Raw genomic sequence first — 22,711 nt, 5'->3', positions numbered from 1 at the left:
ACCATGTGATCCTGACGCGTGATATTGTCAAAGAGATCAAACATGAGCAGTTAATCTGAGCGACTCCTCGGTGCACAGAGAGCAGGAAGCAGTTGCTGGTAAAATACCAAAAGCGCTCCGAACCTGCATTTGGAAACTATCTGAAGCACCTGTGTGATCGTACAGCTGCTGAACTCCACAGAGGACGAGCACGAGTCCAACAAGATGACATTTATTGAAAAGTAACAAACTATAGAACAAGTAGTAACAGACTGTTTCAGTAATAGCTTAATATATCAGTATATCTGGAGTATACTGCCATACATCGGAGACTTGCACAGAGAGCAAATTAACATATTTTTGACGATTTGCTACAAAAAGGCTTCGATTACTCACACTACCCGACCGGGTTAAGACAAAAGATACAAAATTAAGACAATTAAGAGAGTTGTGCAAATTTAAAGCCTTCTACAAATGAATTACGAGGCAAATGTACAAAACTATACACACCAAAGACTTCTGTAGACACGGAAAGAAAAAATCACTATTGCAGCTACAAGGCTATCACACTAAGTTTTGTTATTTAAATCCATAACAACACTAAAGTTAGATATTCAGGTTTTGGCAACATTTCTGTTTCAGATATGACCGACGCTTTTAAGCACAATCAGACATTTTCCACTTGGCAAAACGACATAAAGAAGAGTTTGTATCACAAAAAAAAAAGTACATTCACTAGAATGAAATCTGTTTTCAGACGAGCGATAACAAAAGATGTAACCCTTCCTTCAGCAAGTACACATGACCCTGAGACAGATAAGAACAGACAGAAATCATCATCTGAAAGCCGACACAGACGAGTGTCTCCTTCAAGTCGTGATGGGCCACGTTCCCTCTTTTTTCTTCCTTTTTTTGCGAGCTTGTATTTTCAGTTAGGAAGAGGATACAAATTTAGCTCAGCAAGATTGAGGGAAGCCCAAGTCCAACTTCTAAAAACACAGACAGGAAGATCGTTTCTGTTCACAAAATCATACACTTCCCCAAACGTCTCCTCTCCCTCTGCACATGCCGGCCGCAGCAAAGGTCTAATTCAGTCTGAATAAATTACACCTGAGTAAACAGTGTCAGGAGTGGGCGGGGACAAAGAGGGACATCTCAACTTCCTTCTTCGCGGTGAAACAAGCTAAAGTGTCAGTTAGAGCGGTGATGCACTGGTGAGAGGATGCACGTCTCCGGACGAGCAGTGCAGGGCTGACAGAGCGACAGCAGCTACAGAGAGAGAGACGTGCTCACAAGGCCCTGCTGGACACGCACCAGCGAGTCCACTTCAGATGCGGGGACAACACGGCAAAGTTACACAAGAAGCACGAGTAAACACATCGGGTAAAAAAACAAAAGTCTCTGTGCTGTTTCCAGGCCTTCGCTCATGTGCAGTTGGAGATAATGTGAATCAGTCTGGATGGAGAAACGACGGGAACACGCAAAACCCCCTCCTCTTCCTCTTCCTCCTCCTCGGAGCCGCCGAGGGGGGGCACATTCCTGCATACCAGACTCTGAGGCTCATCTGAGGGAAAAAGACAGAGAGGGATTAATGTGCTGGTCCCGTGAACTCTGCTGTACAAGGACCCTGTATGAGAACGCCGGGCACATGACCAGAGGGCCTGGACGTTCTCAGGGAGAGGAAGGCAGAGACCTCCAGGCTACACAGCAGCTTATCACTGTGCTGTTTTATCAGGCTTTGGCCACAGAGCATTAATAACACCTCTGAACGCAGCAACATTTAACCATTTATGTGGCTTAGTGATGAATATCTGAGGGTGCAGAAGTTGGGACCTGTGAGTGAAAATAAGCTTCAGTGAACTCAGATAAAAAGCACATATTCCAAAAACCATCTGCTTTATCCTGATAGGAGGCTTTATGCTGCAATTCCTGCATCTGCAAGCTGCATTTTTTAAAAATACAAACACTGTAATGAATTCTTTGGAATCTCATATTCCTCTGCAACCTCACTGTCTAATTTTCCTCTCGTGGCGGTATGAGGAAGTCGTCCTCTGGATGTTTGGGACGCTGGACAGAAACCTGAACCTGGTGGTTTGCATACTGCACATTTGCAGAGATACTAATAACCCGCCTGCAGCGTGAGGCAGCGAGTTCGTACTCGGGCTCTGCTGGGGGTTTGTTTGAATAACCTAAAGACTCTAATTTCCACGGCTGACAAAGCCCGATGATACTTCAGAAGCCTTCACTGATCCACGCACATCTGTGACGGTTGTGAATACTTTGCCTGAAGCGTAACAGTCAGACACAGTTGGAGAATATTTGTTTGCACGTTTAAACTCTTGATTGCTGTGATAGGCTGGAGCTGTTCAGGCTCTAGTTGTTTATCGCTGCGAGCGTGCTGATTCTACCACTGCAGCAGACGTGCCGGTGACATTTCCAAATCTCTATAAAAGCTTCCTTTGAAAAGGAGCTTTATTGTTATGCTGCGTTCCACCTCCTGATATTTATTCTTGAACTCTGTCAGAGGAGTTTTGCCTTGTGAAATGAGTCGTCTGTGATTGGCTGATTTTCACAAACGGAAGATGTTAAAACAGCAGGTGGGTGGAGCTCCAAGCGTGGAAGAGAAAGCCGTCCGTCGAGCATTTGAACAGCCTGAAGCTTGCAGTGATTACTGGCACACACACTGTATATACACAAACCTTGGCTTTGTTAAATTGTAACCACTATTTTATCTTTTTTTGGCTTTATTGCAAATAATCATATCATTCCAATTTTACCTGTTCATGGTTCAGTAAGACTCTACAGCTAGGCTCCTCAGCTAGCTTAGCTCATCCTGCCTTGAAAAGCAAGAACAGCAGCACTCATTGCATCGCATGCAGCTTTAGGCCTCTGCTTTCTCTGTCAGTGCACATGTGCATGGCTCACCGGCAGCACCGGTTGCTGTGCAGATGATGAAACCCAAACACGCCGCCACTTTGCTCAGACCGTGACAGCTCTGTTTATCAAAGCTTCATAAGAACTGCGGCATCAGGCCGTCACGTCCAGGGTACGACGAGCTGAACCGCGGCCCAGACAGTGAAGAACATTCACCAAGTGCTTAAAGACACCAAAGCAACAAAGAGGTAATGTACTGCCGTGGTTAGTTCATCCACTGAGAGATAATATCCTCGTCTCACATTACCAAACTTTAGCTCACTGTCACCTTGGATGAACTCCAGACCGTCACTTCCTTGTTACCTGTCACATCAAGGTCAGTTTTGCGCAACACCGTGCTGCATCGTTTACAGCGTTCACCTTTCGCCCACATTTCAAAGTACGGCTCTTCATTAGACACAGCTGTAACCCAGGAATTATCCAGGTGCGCTGTGTGCGTCCAATCAGGAGCAACTGCTGCGTGCCTCTGCAGACCAAACAGATGGGCTGGGACTAAATGCTGCTCTGCTTGGATCTGCCAGGTTCGCCTCATGTTTTCACAAAAGCTTGTCTCATGAAATTACACAACGTCCAGTTTGAGACACCTGGAGAGGAGCGGCTCACAGAATGACACCTGGCATGTTGCAAAAGCTGCATTTAACTAAAACCCACATCTGCATCTTCTAGAAGCCCAACGAACCAAAGCCAGTCCTTTCTTTAGCCCAGTCCTTTCTTTAGCTGTCCCCTGTGTGCAACAAGGTCTGTGCCATGTTTACTAATGACCACCTGAAACTGCAGCGTATTGACCGATGCATGAATCGCAGTCACTTCATTTACATGAGTTTGCATTGTTTTCAGGGATGCGTGAAGGACTCTGGGAATGAGCTCCGGCTTACAGGCATCTTGGTACGGCTCTAAAGCATAATGAGGCGCGCCTGATGAATCGCTGCAGAAACAAAGAGCATCTGTGTGACTGGACGAGCCTCACTTTCAGCACCACTTCAGCAAATATTACGCAATTTGGATTAATTACCAGGCAGACACACTGTTTCCTTCCCCAGCTGGCTCTCTGAGGGGGGCCGCTGTAACTGTATGACAGCTCGTCTCTTTTTAAGGGTCTAATCGAATTAGTCTGGGTGATTATTCAGCCATTTTAAGCATCGTCTTCCCTTTTCTCCTTTTGTTAGTCCCAGCGTGGAGAAAAGACCAATAAAAACACCATTAGGTTTATGCAAATTTCAGCATTTGTGCTGAGGGCTGTAATGTGGCAGATTGATTACTCGAGGGACCCGAGACCAAGTGTGCGTGCACGTGCTAACTCTGACTGTACGTGCACGTGTGCGTGAGCTGGGGGGGCGGGCCTTGTTGTACACAGATGCCACAATAAAAGCTTCATTCAGCCCGTGCTCCTGGTGGCCCTCACAGCAAGGCATTAATAAAACATTAGTATTGAGTGACTGAGGCCTCTGCTGTCCTCCTCCCCGATCCCACCGTGACCTTTCCATTTCACAGCAGCTGTTTGGGGATGAAGAGAAACCACCAAGGAGTCCCTCGGTGACCTCTGACCTCTCCAGGTGTACCCTATCACAGAGAGCCATGCCCACCTCACAAGACCGTCGGTTAAAGCCGTTAAAAAGCTGAATTGTGGGGGGGGGGGCAAAGGCTCAGGCAACATAACAGGCATTTCAAGGCTATTACAGTTCAGTGGTGAGAGAGCGGGATCCAGTTACGTGTTGTCTGCCTGTAGTCTGGCACCAACGACGGACCAGGCTGTCCCCCCGGATGCCATCCAGCTTATCATTTCCCAAAAGACGCACTAAATAAACGAGTCTAAACAAAATTACACGCGTTTAGTTCTGCGTGTTTTAAACCCGTCTGTGAACGTCACAGGCTCTTACTCCCATTCCCAGAACAAACACGAGCCTTTACAAACACTCTTCCCCCATCCACAGTGGGTTCTGGCTTGGCCTTGAAGTCTGCGGTTAGTCACATCTGGTGGAAATGCACGGGGCAACAAACTGCAGTAGGTGGTGACAAAAAAGAAAAAGAAAGACACAGCACGGCTGGTAATCCCATACAGGCCACGCAAACCACAAGGCGACATTAACAAATCTTTACTAATGGGAAAGCAAGCCACACCTTCATTCCTCCCAAATTAGAGTGAGGACGGCTGGTTTTTACTAGGAAGGGCAATGCCAGCAATGTGTAAAGTCTCACCAGACTGCTGGGAGGAAACAAACACACACACTTGCAGAAACACAGTATTCTTCTCTCTAACCCCGGCTGAAAGTTGAAAACTTTGGAGCAACGTATTTTTAGGCAGGCGTTAGACTCGGCTGCCAAGCGCTGGAAAATATAGCTTTGCTTCTCCTGGTCTTACTCGCTTATCTCCTCCTCTCCTTCAGTTTGTGCATACGTTTGTGTTTGCCCCCCTCCTCCTTTCTTGGGTGTGTGAGAGAGAAAGTCAACAAGGGTCTGGGGAAGGAGTGTGTTTAACAAGCTGGAAATCTGAGCTTTCTCCATCTGTGCAGTAATTAAACATAAAGGCAGTCAGCAGCAGGACGGCAGCTACTGTAACTGCGAGGTTCATAAAGACGCGGTTCCTTGATCTTTCACAGGCAGCCTGTCTGTCTCCATCCCAGCCCAGAAACCTTGGCTACCATGGATACAGTGGCCCATACCAGCAGCCCCATAATGCTAAGCCCCCAGCCCCATCATCTCCAGCTGTTTACTGTCGCTCGCCTCTGCTTTACTCTACTTTCAAACTCTCTGGCAGAATAAAAAGAGGAGGTGCCTTTACTGTTGCTTTTGCACTGTGGGGGAGGAGGATTTACCCAGGATGCACCTGGGTCTGTCAAACAGAAAATAACAAAATATGCACAGAATTTTAACTTGAGCTGTATCCACTCTGGCTATTTTCTAGCCAAACATTCGTCAAGCACATATAAGAACAGCTCACATTTACCGCTGCATTTATGATTATCTGATCGAGTCCGTCTAGTTTCAGTCAACTTGGTTCTTAATCACGATCTCTCAGTCTCATGGTGCACAGCATATGAAGCTGGAGGAGACCAAGCAGTAAACCCCCAGGCTGGAAAGTAAAACCAGCGCAAAGCAACAAAACCTGAAGTTTCTCAAGAGGCCACTTGAGTCTGGCCCCAAAAGCGAGTCAGTCCACTTATGCCTGGATTATACTTTGGTTATGGAGGTTATGGACAACTGGAGACCCGAAGGCCAAGCAGTCACTCCTGCTTCTCTGAAGTCGACTTGTTTTCTTGTTTTGACGTCCTCAGTGCAGCCATCAAAAATACAGATCCTCGTGTCACTGCTTAGGCTTCAGACTCCCACATTAAAACAGCCAGGAGTGAAAACATTTGCTCTCTACAGACAATTTCAATTTCCATCACAACAGCTATTTTTTCCAAAATACGGGATGGCAACTGCCAGACGACTGAAACTGAAACGTTGTAGTCGACATTTACAAAGAAACGGCTGATGTCATATTAGCCGTGTCCATTTTTTGTTTACAGTCTCTGTAGAAAGCAATTAAGTTAGCATGAAGAGTAGAAGTTAGTTGGACCTCTTCTAACTTTAGTTACTTTTGCAGAGTGACATGCAAACACTCTTGTTAGCTTTAGACAGAGCAGATAGAGCCAGGCTAGCTCTTTCTACTCTCTGTGCTAAGCTAAACTACACGACCGCTGGCTGCAGTGTCGTAAAACCCCTCCTTGTTTTTTCCTTTACAGTTTTATTACTGTAATAAAGATAAAACCCTTTAATTTCAAATTCAATAACTACTGCAGCACTCAGCTGTTTTCTACGGATCGCACCAGAACTGAAATAAGGTCACAGCACGGGCCTCATGAAATTTCAAACCACCGGGAACGTGTGAAAAATAAATAAATAAAGCTGCTCACTGCGCTTGTCATTGCACCGTGTAAAAGCAGAAAACGCCTCAGGAGTAAAGCATCAATCGATAGACTCGCATGAAACTGAAAACTGCCCCTGCCTTCCCTTCAGGCCAGTTGGCTCCTATTATTCTTGAGTTGTTGTAGTCAGTCATATTTTTATACCCTTTAGACTTTCTCTGTTCCTGAATTCCTGATGACTGGTTTGACTGTTTGTCACCGTGGGAAAAACTCGTCAGCACGTATGGAATTCATTTTTCTTTTTTCCTTTTTGAAATCCTTCAAAACCTGGGAGCAAGTCGAGGACTTGTTTGTTTCCCCGTCCTGTAAAATGTCCAAATCTTAAGTGTTGCTTCACACGAGCTAACAAACAGAATGTCTCTGATCTTATCTAAAGCACAGCGAACGTGACGCATCGACTTTTCAAACTGCCTCGTTACAGGCACCCCGTTAGCAGCATTGGGCCTGCAGAGCTCCCTGCACCCTTTTGCCGTTCACTACAAGCACAGACCTGATGCCTGCCTCTCCACCTCGCTCCCGTCAGTGTCAGAGGTCTTGTTGTGCAGCTCTCGCTCTGTAATTATCAGCACCACTGACATTCCTCCTGCTCTCTAAACCAAGACTCCTCCATGTTTACCCGACACCCAGCCGGCACAGCAGCTAGATAATGTGTAACCACTGTAACCATTAGCAACCCTGAAAACACAGAAGAGTCTTTAAACTGGACGGTTTAAAGAGGCATTCACCTGGACTGTGTAACAGTGTAACAGTAACAGTGTAACAGTAACAGTGTAACTGTGTAACTGTAACTGTGTAACAGTGTGCTTTATGCTAGCCAGGTCCCACACATGATCTGAAGATTTAAAGGGGAACTATGAATAGCACACATACAGTAATTGACATCTTGTTTGTTTGCGTCACTTTAAGAAGCTACAATTACTCACCGCAAAACCTCAGAGCGTCAGTGCATCTCTATGCTGAGAGGTACTTCCATGTGCTGACGAAGGCAGTGGGAATGAGCGAGTAGGGCACGCTGGTCACGCTGTCCCAGGAGTCTGACGCTGGATCGTAACAGTCTAGCGTCTTGCACCTCTGAGCCCCAAAGTACCCTCCGACCACATAAAGCCTGTTTCCCGACGCCACAGCGTGACAGCTGATCCGCTTGGCTGTCACGTCGCCAAACTTTGACCACTGATACGTCTCGCTGTTGAACCGATACGCCGAGCTGGCAGAGAATTCGGTGTCGCCGCCGATCACGACGACGTGGTTGCCGACCACGGCCGCTGCCGTGTATCGCCACAGCTGCGGACAAGCGGCCGGCACCGACCACCGGTTCTGGCAGGGGTCGAAGCACTGCACCTTGGGGTATTTGTCTCTGTTTACACTGGTGCCCCCAAAAGCGAAGAGTTTGTTTTTGGCGCCGACAACGGCAGCGTTGCTCACTCCTTCTCTGAGCGGGGCCACGAGGGTCCATTTATTGGTCTGAGGGTCGTACTGTTCCACCTGCTTGAGAGAGACAGATGGAGAGGCGGGGAAGGATCCGGCGAGGGAAGTGTGTCCTCCCACTACGTACAGCATGTGGTCGAGCTCCGCGGAACCGTGTCCGAACCTGGCTACCAGCATCGGCGCCGCTTTAGACCACTCGTCGTGTAATGTGTCGTAGACCCAGACATCTTTGGACGCTCCATTCTCAGATCCACGTCCTCCAGTAACATAGACCTGAGGGACAGAGAGAGAGCGTGTTTACATCGTCGAGGGGTCATAAAAGAAAAATGACACATTTAAGTCGATTCATTGCTTAAATACCTTGCAACCAATGGCGCAGGCGCTGCACTCTTTCCTGGGACTGGGGATGTCTGTTTTGGGGGTGATCTCCTTGGTCTTGTTATCAATCACGTAGACTTTATCACACATGAAAGTCTGACCTCCGAGCAGCAGCAGGGCCTGACTGACTTTTCTTGGACGTGCACAGAATCCGGTTACGATCCCATCGTTCTGGAGGATCCGCATCTTACACCGCACAGCGTCTTCGACGATTTCCCGGCACACCTTGTGGCACATCACCAGCTCCTCTGAAGCGACGTTCTTCAGCAGGTACGATTCAGGCAACAGCGCCAAGCGGACGCAGCGCAGCAGCTCGGGCAGCTCGCTGTGCCTACGCTCCATGTCCGCCTTGACCCAGTCGATAACGGCCTCGTACACCAGGCTCTCGTCCTCCACCTCCAGTTCCTCGCTAAGGATGAGCTCCTGAACTTTGTCCTTGGGGAGGCTTAGGAAGTCTTCTGTCCTAAAGAGAGTAGCAAAGTTCGCCAGGCACATCCTCCACGACAGCTCATACAGTCTCTGACACTGGTGGGCGTCGGACAGCAGCATCATCCCGAGACAGTTGGACTGGTGAAGGTTCTTTTCCAGAAACTCTGCCGCCGCGTCCCTGATGTCGTGAAACTGAAGCATGTCTCCAGCTTCCAGCAGTGACTCTGCATTTTCCTCATTGATGATGACCCGGGCTGAGTAAGCGTAGTCAAGCAGAAGCTCCAGCACTTCCGGGTGGAGAGAGTCGTGGAAGTTGACGTCACCGTCGTGACTCTCCCTGAGCCCGCCGCTAAACATGGCCTCGAAGTACCGGCTGCAGGAGGCCAAGACGGCGCGGTGGCAGGGGAAGGAACGGTTGCCGGCCTTCAGCACGACATCTGTGAAGACTCTGCGTTTGCGTAGCAGGTTGAGCTGAGTCAACAGGCTGTCCGCGTGGGACGTCTTGTGGAAGAGTTGGATATTCATTGAGCCAGAACTAGAGCGAGACTTTCTGTTTTCGTGGTTGCTGACAGACATCTTGACTTGAACCTGGAACACAGAGACAAAAAAACATGGATAAGTTACTCTTACAGCTAATTCTATTTTGATTACAGTTGGCCAGATATAAATCTTTTGATGTGAGCACTCCTCCCATTTGATGATTAAACAAAAACTCTGCCGCCACCGATGAATGGGCTGTACATGAAATACTCTTATCAGTATGTCAGGCTGCAGCGGAAACGGACTTCAGACTGTGGAGAGATGAAAGGAGATCAGATAAGGCGCACTCCCACGTAAACCCAGTGTGTGTTAGTGCACCAGTGATTTACACAGTGCAAAAATCTATAAAGCATGCATCACTGTCAGAGCCGTGAGAACAACCGGCTCTTAGAATAACCTTCAACGATTAAGGTTAGGCTAGAAGCAACACCTGGGTGTTTCCACCCTCTTCCATTTCAGGGCTGTGAGTCACCTCCAAACTCGGCAAAGCCAATAAATTCCTGCCAGCTTGTTGTGTTTCTCAGCTGGCTCACATACAGGAGCTTTCAAGCCCACATAAGATGTGACACCTCAGAGCAGCTCCTCTAGGATAAAATTATGTAACCGCAGTGCAACAAGGGAGAAATAGAGGGGGGGGGGGCATTTTCTGATCGTTTATATATGAAGCTTGAGTGGGAGTGACATTATATGGTTTGTTTAATATTCTAGGAAATATTTCAGCTACCCACTTGTCCTGGCACGGCGCGGCGGGCTAACAAAGAGCCCACATATAACTTGAAAACGACCAAATAAATATCTTCCGCTTTAAAGCGCCCATTGTTTCACAGCAGATAAATTTAAATCGGCCATTCAACCCAGCTGAAAGAGGGACGGTGGACTTCCGTGCAGGGGGGTGGGGGGGAAACAGCGTGTGTGCAGTAAATGTGAAACTGGTCAGCACTTCCAGCATGCGCTCAACTTTCCTCCCAAGTTAGCAGCTGCAAAGCATCGGCCGAGATCAAAGGAAACAGTGTTACAGCTCAGTAATAACGCGCGCGAGCGCTGTGGTACGGTTGGATCTTACCTCGGTGGGAAAGGCAGCGATCCCGACTCCTTTCTTTATCTCGGCTACAACTTCCACCCGTCGTCGGGTTTGTGTTTGAAGTTGTGGCACACTTCAGGCGAGTCCGCTTCCCGACTTTAAAGCTGTATCACACCCTAAACTCGCGGGAGACGGTTCAGCCATCTGTTTGTCTTCACACTCTTGGGTTTGTGCCCGAAACAAAACAATTTTTGGAAAGTTAGCCGCTCGCTGTTTTCTGTGGGTGAAGCCAAGCAGCGTGCCGGAGAGCGACGAGCTGAGCGCAGAGAGAAAGAGTCGAAGCAGCAGCGGTGGTGTTTCCTCTGGCTCCTCCCACTCCTGCTCCCGCCGGCCAATGGGCTCAAGCATCAGCGCAAAGCTTTCCTTTATTCTCCAGCCAACCTGGATCAGTGTCCGTCATTATATTCAGAAACCATCGCCATGAATCACCCGAAACACCTGTCACTGTATGTTTCACCTGCCTGCTTTGTTCTCGCCTTTCCTTGGCTTGCGCGTAAAGAAGAAAATCTCCATTTCAGCGCTATCAATGAACGCCAAGCAGCCTGTGTTTGTAAAGGATTTAGCGGAACAACACAATGGAAAAGGGGAGTCTGTGAAAAAAGACGACATAACGATAGACAGAAAAACTATCCAGGACGGCATCGATGCTGGGTGTAAATGCGCACAGGGTTAAAACTACACGTGTAATACAGGCCGATGTTTAAGAAAGGTTTTCCTGAAAGCTGTTGCTGCTGAGATTTTTACACTTTGATGTCACAAAACAGTCTAAAGATCACTTAAAATGACCTTCATTTCACAGACCAGTCTGCTCACCCAGCTCTGAGTCAAATGTGACCGAGATGAACAGCATAAACATAATTTCATGAAAGAACTATTGTTACTAGAAAAAAAATCAACGCATTGATTGTGAAAGACAGCGGTGTGAAGTTGTAAATAACTAACCACGATTTTTAACTGAATGAAAGGTAAAAAAGTTACATGGAGGTTACATCATATAAGATTTAATAATCTGCTCTCTAGAAGGTTTTCAGAAAGTCACAGGTCCATCCAGCACACCCATCCCCACCCACAGATAGTCCAGAAACCACACAAACATTTTGCTTAAATTACTGAGATTTTTTCAGATTGTTTTCCAACTCGGTCAGCTATTGCATTATTTTGCACCATTTTTATAACACAGAGGTCTCAGTGTTGCACAACTCTTCCATAATGCTCACAAGAATAAACATTGTGGCAGTAAATCCCAAAATTTTTGATTATTTTTGAAAACCACAAAAATAGCTACCATGTAGATAACAGAGCCTATTCCATGCAGTGGGATGGGCTGCAGCAGCCCCCTCGTGAAGCCGAATAGGATAAGTGGGAGAAAATGGACAGATCAACTGTGTACATTTTAATTTTGGAATGTAAACTATCCACAGGTTGACAAAGAATTAAAAAATTAATGATTAGAGTAAGAAAACTGCATACTGAAGTTCTTAAAGGATTTTCGCACATCATACAAGACGGCCAATCAGTAAAATATCTGGAACAACAGTCTTAGTGATCATATGATTGCAGGTTGAGCGCTGTGAGATTGTTTCTTCAGCTGAATTCTTGGCATTTTCTGCAGGAATTAAGCACTCGTGAGGTTTGCAACAATTCATAAAGAATGCGCCTCGGATCCAAGCAGCCTCTCAGGACGAGAAGCAGGTCAGTGAGGAGTCGTCTAAGTCAAGCCCGCTTGTACTTGTCTGCAACTCAAAGTTTTAGAAAAGAGACTAAAGTGAGAAAATGTAACAATTATGCGCCAGCCTTTGCTGGGACATGCCCTGACATGTGTGACTGATGATGTGAACAATTTATTCTGTTAAGGTGTGTCAGTTTCAAGGCTCTCACGTTGTTCCAGTGGGTGAATTTAAATGGATTTGAATTTCTGCTAATGTTATTAGTGATTGTCGTGCTTTGACAGGCCACAGTGTCTGCTGTGGAAAAGCGTAATAGAAGTCAGCAGAGAAAACCTCATGGATTTAAACAACACTGGTTTGTTTGTGCACCGAGAAGACTGAAGTCCACCAGAGTGGGTGCCACACATCTCGGGTTTCCTCTGCCTCTCTTCCTGTTTTGAACTCCTTCTTAGTGTCGCTCAGCAGCTGCTTTTGAAGATTACAAACTGCTGCTGCTGCTTAGCTTTCAGAATTTGTGTGGATGAGAGAAGCAGTGTTTTAAGCCGTCTTCCCTTTTATCCACTATTTCCTCTCCTATTATTTGCTTGACAGGGGATTTACATTTGAGTGCATCTCATTTATCAAGTAAGCAGACGTCTCTTTCTTATACAGCGAAACGTCCTGGAGTAACCTCACATCCTGGTGCAATACCTCAAAGTCTGACAGTCATAATAATTCACAATTTTATAACAATTGTAGCCGCTACTCATTACTGCTGGAAGAGCCAAATGCTTTTATGCACACAAGTGCCTGAAGGAGATTAAGAATTTAAGCAGATTAGATTAATGAACTCATGATTGTAATCTAGGGTTAATTCATTTTGCTTTAACCCACTCCTCCCCGCCCCCGGCCCTTTCGACCCCCAGGGCTTGAAGCCTAACTGGTCTGTGGAGTGTGTGTGTGTGTGTGTGTGTGTGTGTGTGTGTGTGTGTGTTGTTCCAAGCTTTGTATGACTGGTCATTAATTACTGTTGGGCAGGCGCAACACTAATCAGACCCCCTACGATTGTTCATCAACACCCCCGACAGTGCAATAAACCACTCAGTGAGCGTCTGTTTAGATGACAGTAACCGCCACTCCATTGTTGCCTACACTGTACCACTTATTTGTTCGCTCAAGGCAGGTGGTCTTCTTAGTGAGGTCATCGAGTCTGAAACATAAAGCTGGGGGTCCTTGGAGAGGCCATCCTTAACCCTGGGCCCCAACGCAAACAGCACAGAGCTCCTTCTGACTTTCTATTCCTGTAGGCGACTCTGGCTTTTCATTTATTTTAGCCTGTAGTAAATGTTTTGGCTCATGACCCGCTTATCCAAGACAGCTGACATGTTTAGTCCTAACATTTATTGAAAATGATGTTATCTTTAAACAAGTAGATTTGACAGAATTGTCCCTCCTTTTAGAGTGACAGCCCATCCATAGATGGAAGAGAAATGCAGTTTAGTCATTAGAAGGATAAAGTGTATCCTGATCAAAGTAACACACAGAGAATCAGGAAAACTTGTGCTCGGACTACAATTTAAAGAGTGACTGCTCCTTTCAAAGGATGTCCGTGTGTAACTATTTTAAATAAATCTCAATCTAAATTTAAGGGGTGCATTAAATATTTTATATTATTATTTTTAGTTAATAATAAAATAAATAAAAATTATGACTTATGGGTGGAAAATAAATGAATACAAAATTAATTTCAGTAGAGGAAAATCAGCCTCGTTACAGATTAAAGTCTTATTATGTGCAGTGACAGGAAAGTTGACCTCACATGGTGTTGATCTGCACAAAGAGCATCTGCTTCATGAACAGTCACAAACATGTATCGACACATGTAACTGTTTACAGCACACTAACTGAACTTAGTCAAACTCGAGGGAGTATTTAGCGGAGAACAGCTCCACCGTGTGGCAAACAAAAGCACTTTTGTTAAGGTGGATCACGTGCTAATCGTAGGGGTGACCAGATGCCCTTCTTCATGTTGGACTGCACCGCATTTTTTACCCCTTGCGCTCCTGTCACGCATATTGAGACAATGTGCCGCACTTTGTGTAAATGCCTTTAAATTTGGTAAATATGATTTATGCCCAAAAGCAGCCTTCGAGTACAGGCTCTTATAATAACTCTATTGTCAAAGTTACCTTGAAAATATGGTATCAATTTCGTCGTTATTTTAAGTTGACCTTTTTTCCCCTTCAATCACCCATCTTGAAAAATCCCTCTTTTCAGCCTTCGTTAGCTGATGGTGCTTTTTATTTGTGGGCCTCTTTGGGTATCAGGTCTTTTTCTGATCTGTACATTCAGAATACATTTGCCTCCTTTGAACAGCTCTCATTGAAATTTGGCCTTCCAAAAAGTCACTTTTTTCGCTATTTACAAATCCGGAGTTTTGTTAAGGAGAAATCCTCTCAGTTCCCATCTAGACCTTCTTATCATGACTTTGATAACCTTCTATTGCCTCCGCCCTCATTACAGGGCCTGATCTCCTGTTTGTATGGGAGAATATGTTCCTTTGGCAACTCTTCAATCTCGGCTATTAAATTGGCATGGGAGCAGGATCTGGGGTGTGTGATTCAGGATGACTCTTGGGATAAAATTCTTTACCGGGTCCATGGCTCCTCATTCTGTGCCAAACATGGGCTGATTCAATGTAAGATTCTGCACCGTGTACATTGGACTAAGGCCAGACTAGCTCAAATATACCCCAATCTTAGCCCTGACTGCGACCGTTGTCATCAAACACCTGCCTCTTTAATGCATATGTTTTGGTCATGTTCATCCCTCAAACAATACTGGATTAATATTTTCTTGATTTTATCTAAGATCATCCAGCTAACCCTCCAACCGGTGCCCTTAACTGCTTTGTTTGGGGTTCTTCCTGATTCAGTTGCCTTGCCGACGCCTCAAGCGGATCTGGTCGCATTTCTCACCTTATTGGCAAGACGCAGAATATTGCTATGTTGGAAGTCCCCTTCTGCCCCATCCTGGGAAATCTGGATCAGAGACGTTCTGCATTTTAGCAAACTCGAAAAGATTAAATTCACCCTGCGCGGGTCTACGGCCAAATTTTTTAAGACCTGGCAACCCTTTTTTGATCATGTTCAGACTTTGCGGTCTCGCAATGCTCCCAATTAGCCAGCTCAGACTCTATCATATTTTATTTTTTCTTATCTTATGTTCAAGTAAGAGGCCTAAGTTTAAGTATATGGATTCTATTGTGCCTGCGTTCTATGATGGTATTTATTTAACTACTTTATACATATTTCTTTTCTCTAACAGAATTGATTTATCCCTATAACTAAGTTGACCATTTATCATGTGTGGGTTTTGTTTTTTTGTTGTTTTTTTGTTGTTTTTTTTGTTTGTTTGTGTGTTTTGGTTTTTATGTGTCTGTGTGGAGGTGGGGGTTTTGGATACTCTCCACATCTCCCTTGTACACTCAGGAACTGTTGTCTTGTACCCTAGGGTTTGTTACTAGTATTATTAGATTGGATTTTTTCCTTTTTCTGTTTGTACACCCACTGGTACTGCTATAATTATGAGGTGGGAGTGTATGTCTTATATTGCTTTATGTTCTTTAAAAAGAAAACGGCATATTGTTCAATTTGTCTTTTGTAAAAGTCGATGCAAAAACTTTAATAAAAATATCAGGCTGAAAAAATTTGGTAAATATTTTTACGTTTGTTTGAAAGGCACTTCGGTTTTATTTTGAAATCCATGCTTTTATTTTGAAACAGGAAACTGGCACAAAACCGTTAAAGGGCTGTTAGTAACGTTTCTTTTAGGATATGGTAAAATAGTGTGCCTTAAAGTGAAAAATATGTACGTTTACTTTGCCAATTAGTACCTGGCTGACAGTGGCACAAGGTTTGTTAATGTTTCCTTTAACGGAATAAGTTACATGCAATCAAAATGTCGTTTAATAGAGTTTATATTGTTAACCTTGAACTTGACCTTTATGTGTAGTGGTAAGTTAGTGAGGTGATACAATGAATTGAGTGATGTAAATTTGATGTATATGCTATATGTGAGCAGGAGAAATTTGTTTCCTTTGATCTTATGGTATTAATATTGCTGGTTTTGTTTTGCTCCTAGCTCTTACGGTGTCTTCACTGAATGTTTCAATAAAAACATTTCCAATAAAACCTCTGTGAAGCATCAGTATAAGAGACCATCATTCAGCCAGGGATGCTACAGTAAGAGCTTCAGCCTCACGAGTTTCACCTGACTGCCAAAGTCTATGATGAAAGAAGAGGGATTCATTGTGATGGTCTAAATGTGACACTCGCTCAAAATGGAAGCATCTCAGATATTAACTGCAGAAGCAGAAGGCTCAGATCAAATAAAAGACATCTGTCAAGCAAGCAAGGATGAGGAACTTCGCAGATCTGATCGCCCAAGAAATCCCACGGAGAAGATGCTTACATTTCAGAGAGAGGAGGCATACAAAAGGGAGAAGCGGCTCATGCACCTTTATGATCAATGGAAGATCCAGGCACGTAAGGCAAGAAATCAGCTAAAGCTAGACATTCCAGAAAGTGAAATCGCAGCTCTCATTGATATCTTAGAGAAATGCATGAATGATATTACGGACATTTATGTACAAATCAGAGATCACCTCACACCATCCAGTGAAACGAGACGTCGTGTTGATGCATGTGAGGCCGTAACAAAGGACATTATTAAAATTGCATATGAAAGAATATCAGGCATAGACGAAGACTATGATAGTGAAGCAGTCAAAGAACGCCTTCGTGAGCTCCTTAACAGAGACTATGCTCATTCCATATATGGATCCACGGTTTCACCTCCAAGTCAACACACTATAGACTCCATTGTCGCAGTAAAAAGAGCAGATGCTGCAGCAGAATTAGCAGCAAAGGAAGCAGAATATGAGTTGTTATTGGCGGAAGGAAAACAAAAGGAAAGGATCCAGCTCTTAGTAGAGCAACAGAAAAGGGATCTTGAAGCTCAAAAACATGAACTAGAAAGACTAAGGGCTGAAAAGGATATAAGAGCAGCACGAGCAAGATTGTCAATTTACAACCAAGATGTAATGCAGGAGGGCAGCTTGTGCTCTGCTAACAGCAAACTAAGGAACCAGGAACATATGCACCCACATCAAGCTGTGTCTCTGGCTCCAGTTCAGCATCTCATAAGATTTCCAGCTTCACCTCCACAGACAGATGTGTCCCACTTAGCTCAAGCAGTACAAGACAGCATAGCCATGAACAGACTTCCAATGCCAGAGCCACCTGTATTCACCGGCGACCCAATCCAGTTCATTGAATGGAAATCTTCATTCATATCCCTCATAGATAAAAGGAACATATGTTCAGCTGACAAACTGCATTACTTGAGAAGATATGTGGGAGGTCCAGCACGAAAGACACTTGATGGTATCTTTTACAGGGAGGATGATGAAGCGTATAAGGATGCATGGGATCGCCTTAATAGCAGGTACGGTCAACCATTCGTCTTGCAGAGAGCTTTCAGAGAAAAACTAGCTAGCTGGCCAAAGATCCACTCAAAGGATGCAGAACAACTCAGAGCATTCGCCGACTTCCTACATGCATGTCAGCAAGCCATGCCTCATATTAAAGGGCTGGACATTCTGAATGACTGTGAAGAGAACCAAAAGCTGGTCCAAAAGTTACCTGAGTGGGCAGCTTCAAGGTGGAACCGCAAGGTGACCCAGTTTATGAAGGACAGACAGGAATTTCCAGCCTTTCAGGACTTTGTCAACTTCATGTCATTAGAAGCAGAGATTGCCTGTAACCCAGTAACTTCCCTCCATGCATTACGTTTATCAGACTTACCTGCAGAGAAACATCATCTGAAAGAAAGGAAAAATAAATCTACTGTTCTTCATACACAGACACTTACAGAGAATGAGAAGAATGTACCATCCAAGACAAGCTTAAAGCCCCCTTGTACATTCTGTCATGATAACAAACACCGCCTACATAGTTGTCCAGAGTTTAAAGGAACGCCTCTGGAAGAGAAAAGAAAGTATGTAAGGGAAAACAAACTCTGCTATGGTTGTCTGAAACCAGGCCATAATGTTAAAGACTGCCGCCACAGACACTTATGTGATATCTGTAAGGGACGACACCCAACTTGCCTTCATGACGACAGATATTCCAACATGAATGCTGTGTTAGCCTCTAATCAGAATACAGACGAAGCAGTTACGACATTGTCTCTCAATACAGAGACTGAGCACACATCTACGACTACATCCATGATTTTGCCAGTCTGGGTTTCCTCTTCCAACAACCCAGGAATAGAAAGGCTTGTCTATGCTCTGCTTGACACCCAGAGTGACACTGTGTTTATTGATGAAGATGTTAGTCGTAGCTTGACAACCAAGACCTATCCTGTAAGGCTAAAGCTAACCACCATGATCGGAAAGGACACAGTAACACACAGTGAAAGAGTCTCAGGTCTCAGAGTGCGTGGCTATACCTCCACAAATCACATTGATCTCCCTCCTGCCTATACCAAAGACTGCATACCAGTGAATCGAAGGCACATTCCTACCAGTGAAACGGCGAGGCATTGGAATCATCTCAAAGCAATAGCAGATGATATTCCGCCACATTTAGACTGTGAAGTTGGTCTTCTAATAGGTTATAACTGCTCACAGGCACTAGCACCAAGACAGGTCATCCTAGGAAGAGATAATGAGCCTTATGCAGTCCGCACAGACCTAGGATGGAGCATCATAGGCTGCTCACCACCTCACCTTGAATCTCCTCCTGTCGCCAACATATGCCATAGAGTAACTGTCAAAGAGCTTCCTCCAGTGACGCCATCCGATGCCATTAAAGTACTTGAGTCTGACTTTAAGGACATCAGCAAGGACAACAGAACAGTGTCTCAAGATGACATCCCCTTCCTCAATATGCTAAAGGAAAGCATTTACATGAACGCCCATGGTCACTATGAGATGCCTCTCCCTTTTAAAGAGAGACCCTACCTTCCCAACAACAAGCAGTTAGCTATCATCCGGCTCAACCATCTCAAACGAAAGCTGCTGAACAACAAGAACTACAAGACTCACTACGTAACGTTTTTGAATGAGGTAATTAAAAACAATGATGCTGAAGAAGTTCTCTGTGAAGAGAAGGAAGGTGAAACATGGTATATTCCACACCACGGAGTTTATCATTCCAAAAAACCAGAGAAGCTCAGAGTGGTTTTTGATTGCTCGGCTAAGTACAAGGGAACTTGCCTAAATGATCATCTCCTGTCGGGCCCAGATTTGACAAATACTCTAACTGGTGTTCTTATCAGATTTCGACAGAACCATGTTGCTCTGATGTGCGACATCGAAAGGATGTTTCATCAGTTTCATGTGCGCGAAGCGGATAGAGACTACCTACGTTTCCTGTGGTGGAAGGATGGGAACTTCAGTGTGGAGCCACAGGAATTCCGTATGAAAGTTCACCTTTTCGGTGCTGCATCTTCACCGGGATGTGCCAACTATGGGTTGAAACATCTCGCTAAGGAGAACGAGAGCATGTTTCCTCTGGGCTCCCAATTCATTATGAGGGACTTCTATGTGGATGATGGTGTCACAAGCATAGCAGATGTAGATGAGGCTATTCAGCTTGCAAAAGAAGCCCGAAGGCTCTGTGCTATGGGTGGTCTGCGACTACACAAATTTGTGTGTAACAATGCGAAGGTGCTTGAGAGTATAGCACCATCTGAGCGTGCCACTGAAGTAAAGGCTCTTGATCTTGCCTTTAGTGATTCATCACTGGAAAGAGCCTTAGGAATCCACTGGCACATTGAGTCAGACAGTTTCAGGTTTCATGCCCGTTTGAAGGACCAACCAGAAACCAGGCGTGGTATACTATCCACTGTTGCCTCTCTTTATGATCCACTTGGGCTTATTGCTCCTTTCCTGCTAACTGGGAAAAGGGTTCTTCAAGAAATGTGTAGGCATGGTACAGGTTGGGATGACCCACTCATCAGTAAACTGCAACCAGTCTGGAGATCCTGGAAGAGTGATCTGGCAAATTTGGATAAAATCACCATACCCCGATGCTATGTACCAGCTGACTTTGGAAAGGTCACAAAGAGAGAGCTACATCACTTCTCTGATGCAAGCACGTATGGTTATGGCCAGTGCTCATATTTGAGACATGTGAAGGGAAATGGAACTGTTCATTGTGCTCTGATTATGGCAAAGTCCAGAGTTGCTCCAATCAAAGCTGTGACCATCCCCAGGTTAGAACTGACTGCTGCTGTTGTATCAGTTGCAGCAAGCAATACTCTAAAGGAAGAACTGGGAATTTCAGGGATTGATGAATACTTCTGGACAGACTCCAAGGTTGTACTGGGGTACATTAACAACGAGACACGTCGCTTCCACACATTTGTATCAAATAGGATTCAGAAAATACATCTCAGTACAACTCCTCAGCAGTGGCGATATGTTTCTACTGACAAGAATCCTGCAGACCTTGCTTTGAGAGGTTCTAATGCAAGCAAGCTTCTGACATCGAACTGGTTTACTGGACCCAAGTTCTTATGGGAGAAAGAGGTATCACCAGAGGTAGAGGTAATCCCAGAAATCCCAGTTGGGGACCCTGAAGTTAAAAGGGTTCAAGCACTAAATTTGGAGTCTGCAGAACAAGTGACTCTTTCAGACCGCTTGTCAAAGTTTTCTTCATGGTGTAAGGTCAAACAAGCTGTTGCGCGACTTCTTCGCCGAACCAAGAGTGACAAGTCAACAAGCCACAGCACAGTTCAGGAGCGAGAGGTTGCACAGCGCATCATTATAAGAGATTTACAGAGACGAGTGTATCGAGATGAGATCCAGCTACTTAGTAATGGCTTACAACTTTCACGGCAGAGTAAACTGTTTCGATTGGATGCCTTTCTTGACAAAGATGGAATCCTCAAGGTGGGAGGAAGACTGAAAAATGCATCTCTCCCTGCCTCTCAGAAACATCCAATGATCATTCCAAAGGACCACCACATAACGAGGATGATAATAGCTCATCATCATGAACAGGTTAAACACCAAGGAAGGGGTATAACCATCAACGAGATCAGATCAAATGGATACTGGATCCCAGGAATGAACAGAGCTGTTGCATCTTATGTGCATCAGTGTGTCAAATGCAGGAAACTCAGGGGATCAGTGGAAGAGCAGCGAATGGCAGACCTGCCATCTGAGCGGGTGGATCCATCTCCACCTTTCACTTATTGCGGAATGGACTGTTTTGGGCCATTTTTTACAAAGCAAGGGCGTAAGGTGAATAAGCGTTATGGTCTGCTTTTCACATGCCTTTGTTGTAGAGCAATTCACATTGAAATGGTGAATGATATGTCAGCAGATGCCTTCATTAATGGCCTCCGATGTTTTGTTTCCATAAGAGGAGCAGTACGACAAATAAGATGTGACCAAGGAAGCAATTTTGTTGGAGCTAAGAATGAAATGTATAATGCGCTGAAACAGATGGATGTCAATCGTCTGACTGCATTCTTGGCTGAGAGGCAGTGCGACTTCATTATGAATGCTCCCCATTCAAGCCATGTTGGAGGTGTCTGGGAGAGACAGATCAGAACAGTAAGAAATGTACTTCGGTCCACTCTTTCACTCTCACCTGGAAGATTAGATGATGCCTGTTTGAGGACATTGTTTTACGAAGCAATGTCTATTGTGAACAGCCGTCCACTCACTGTGGATAACCTGAATGATCCAAATGGTCCAGAACCGCTGACTCCTAATCACCTACTCACTATGAAACCCACTGGAGCCTTACCACCTCCCGGGACGTTCATCAGAGAAGACATGTATGCTCGTAAGAGATGGTGTCATATCCAGTATCTAACAGAGCAATTCTGGAACCGCTGGAGAAGAGAGTATCTCTCTAATATTGCCACTAGACAACGTTGGCATATTTCTAGAAGGAATCTGAAAGTTGGTGACATAGTTATCGAAAGGATGGATGATCTGCCACGGAACGAGTGGAGATTAGCCAGAGTTGAAGAAACAGTCGCTGATAAAGATGGGCTTGTGAGGAAAGTTAAGATTCGTCTTGGAGACCAGAAAATGAAAAGGGAGGGTCAATGTTCTGGCAAGCCATCCATTGTTGAACGGCCCATTCAGAAACTGATCTTGCTTTTAGAGGCTGTCTAAGACAACGACTATACCCTTTATTGTATGAAGACTTGTGGACATTACCTGCAGGCTCATGCATGGATAATTCTTTGTTTTCGTTATGTAAAAGGCCTTGTGGTTAAGGTCATTTGTTTTTAAAATTCATTCGTGTTATAGTTCTCCCTTTTGTTAAAACACTCATGATTTGGTGGGAGTGTAAATG

The 22,711-nt window shown here is 45.0% G+C and overlaps 1 protein-coding gene across 1 annotated transcript; it reads right to left on the bottom strand.

The window, feature by feature from the left end:
- Positions 1-373: 373 nt before the first annotated feature.
- Positions 374-10,925, bottom strand: enc3 (ectodermal-neural cortex 3). The gene is made up of 4 exons (XM_085347682.1): positions 10,657-10,925; positions 8,607-9,641; positions 7,745-8,519; positions 374-1,543 (listed from the first exon to the last, which is right to left on the bottom strand). Exons 2-3 carry the CDS (start codon positions 9,627-9,629, stop codon positions 7,773-7,775), a joined length of 1,770 nt encoding a protein of 589 aa, XP_085203808.1. The 5' UTR covers positions 9,630-9,641; positions 10,657-10,925; the 3' UTR covers positions 374-1,543; positions 7,745-7,772.
- Between the last annotated feature and the right edge of the window lie 11,786 nt (positions 10,926-22,711).

Source organism: Diplotaxodon limnothrissa, linkage group LG23 (assembly GCF_057381915.1).
Source record: "Diplotaxodon limnothrissa isolate DT_005_m linkage group LG23, D_limnothrissa_male_GT1.1, whole genome shotgun sequence".
In the NCBI taxonomy this organism is placed as follows: domain Eukaryota; kingdom Metazoa; phylum Chordata; class Actinopteri; order Cichliformes; family Cichlidae; genus Diplotaxodon; species Diplotaxodon limnothrissa.
This window is presented reverse-complemented; position numbering and strand designations above follow the sequence as displayed.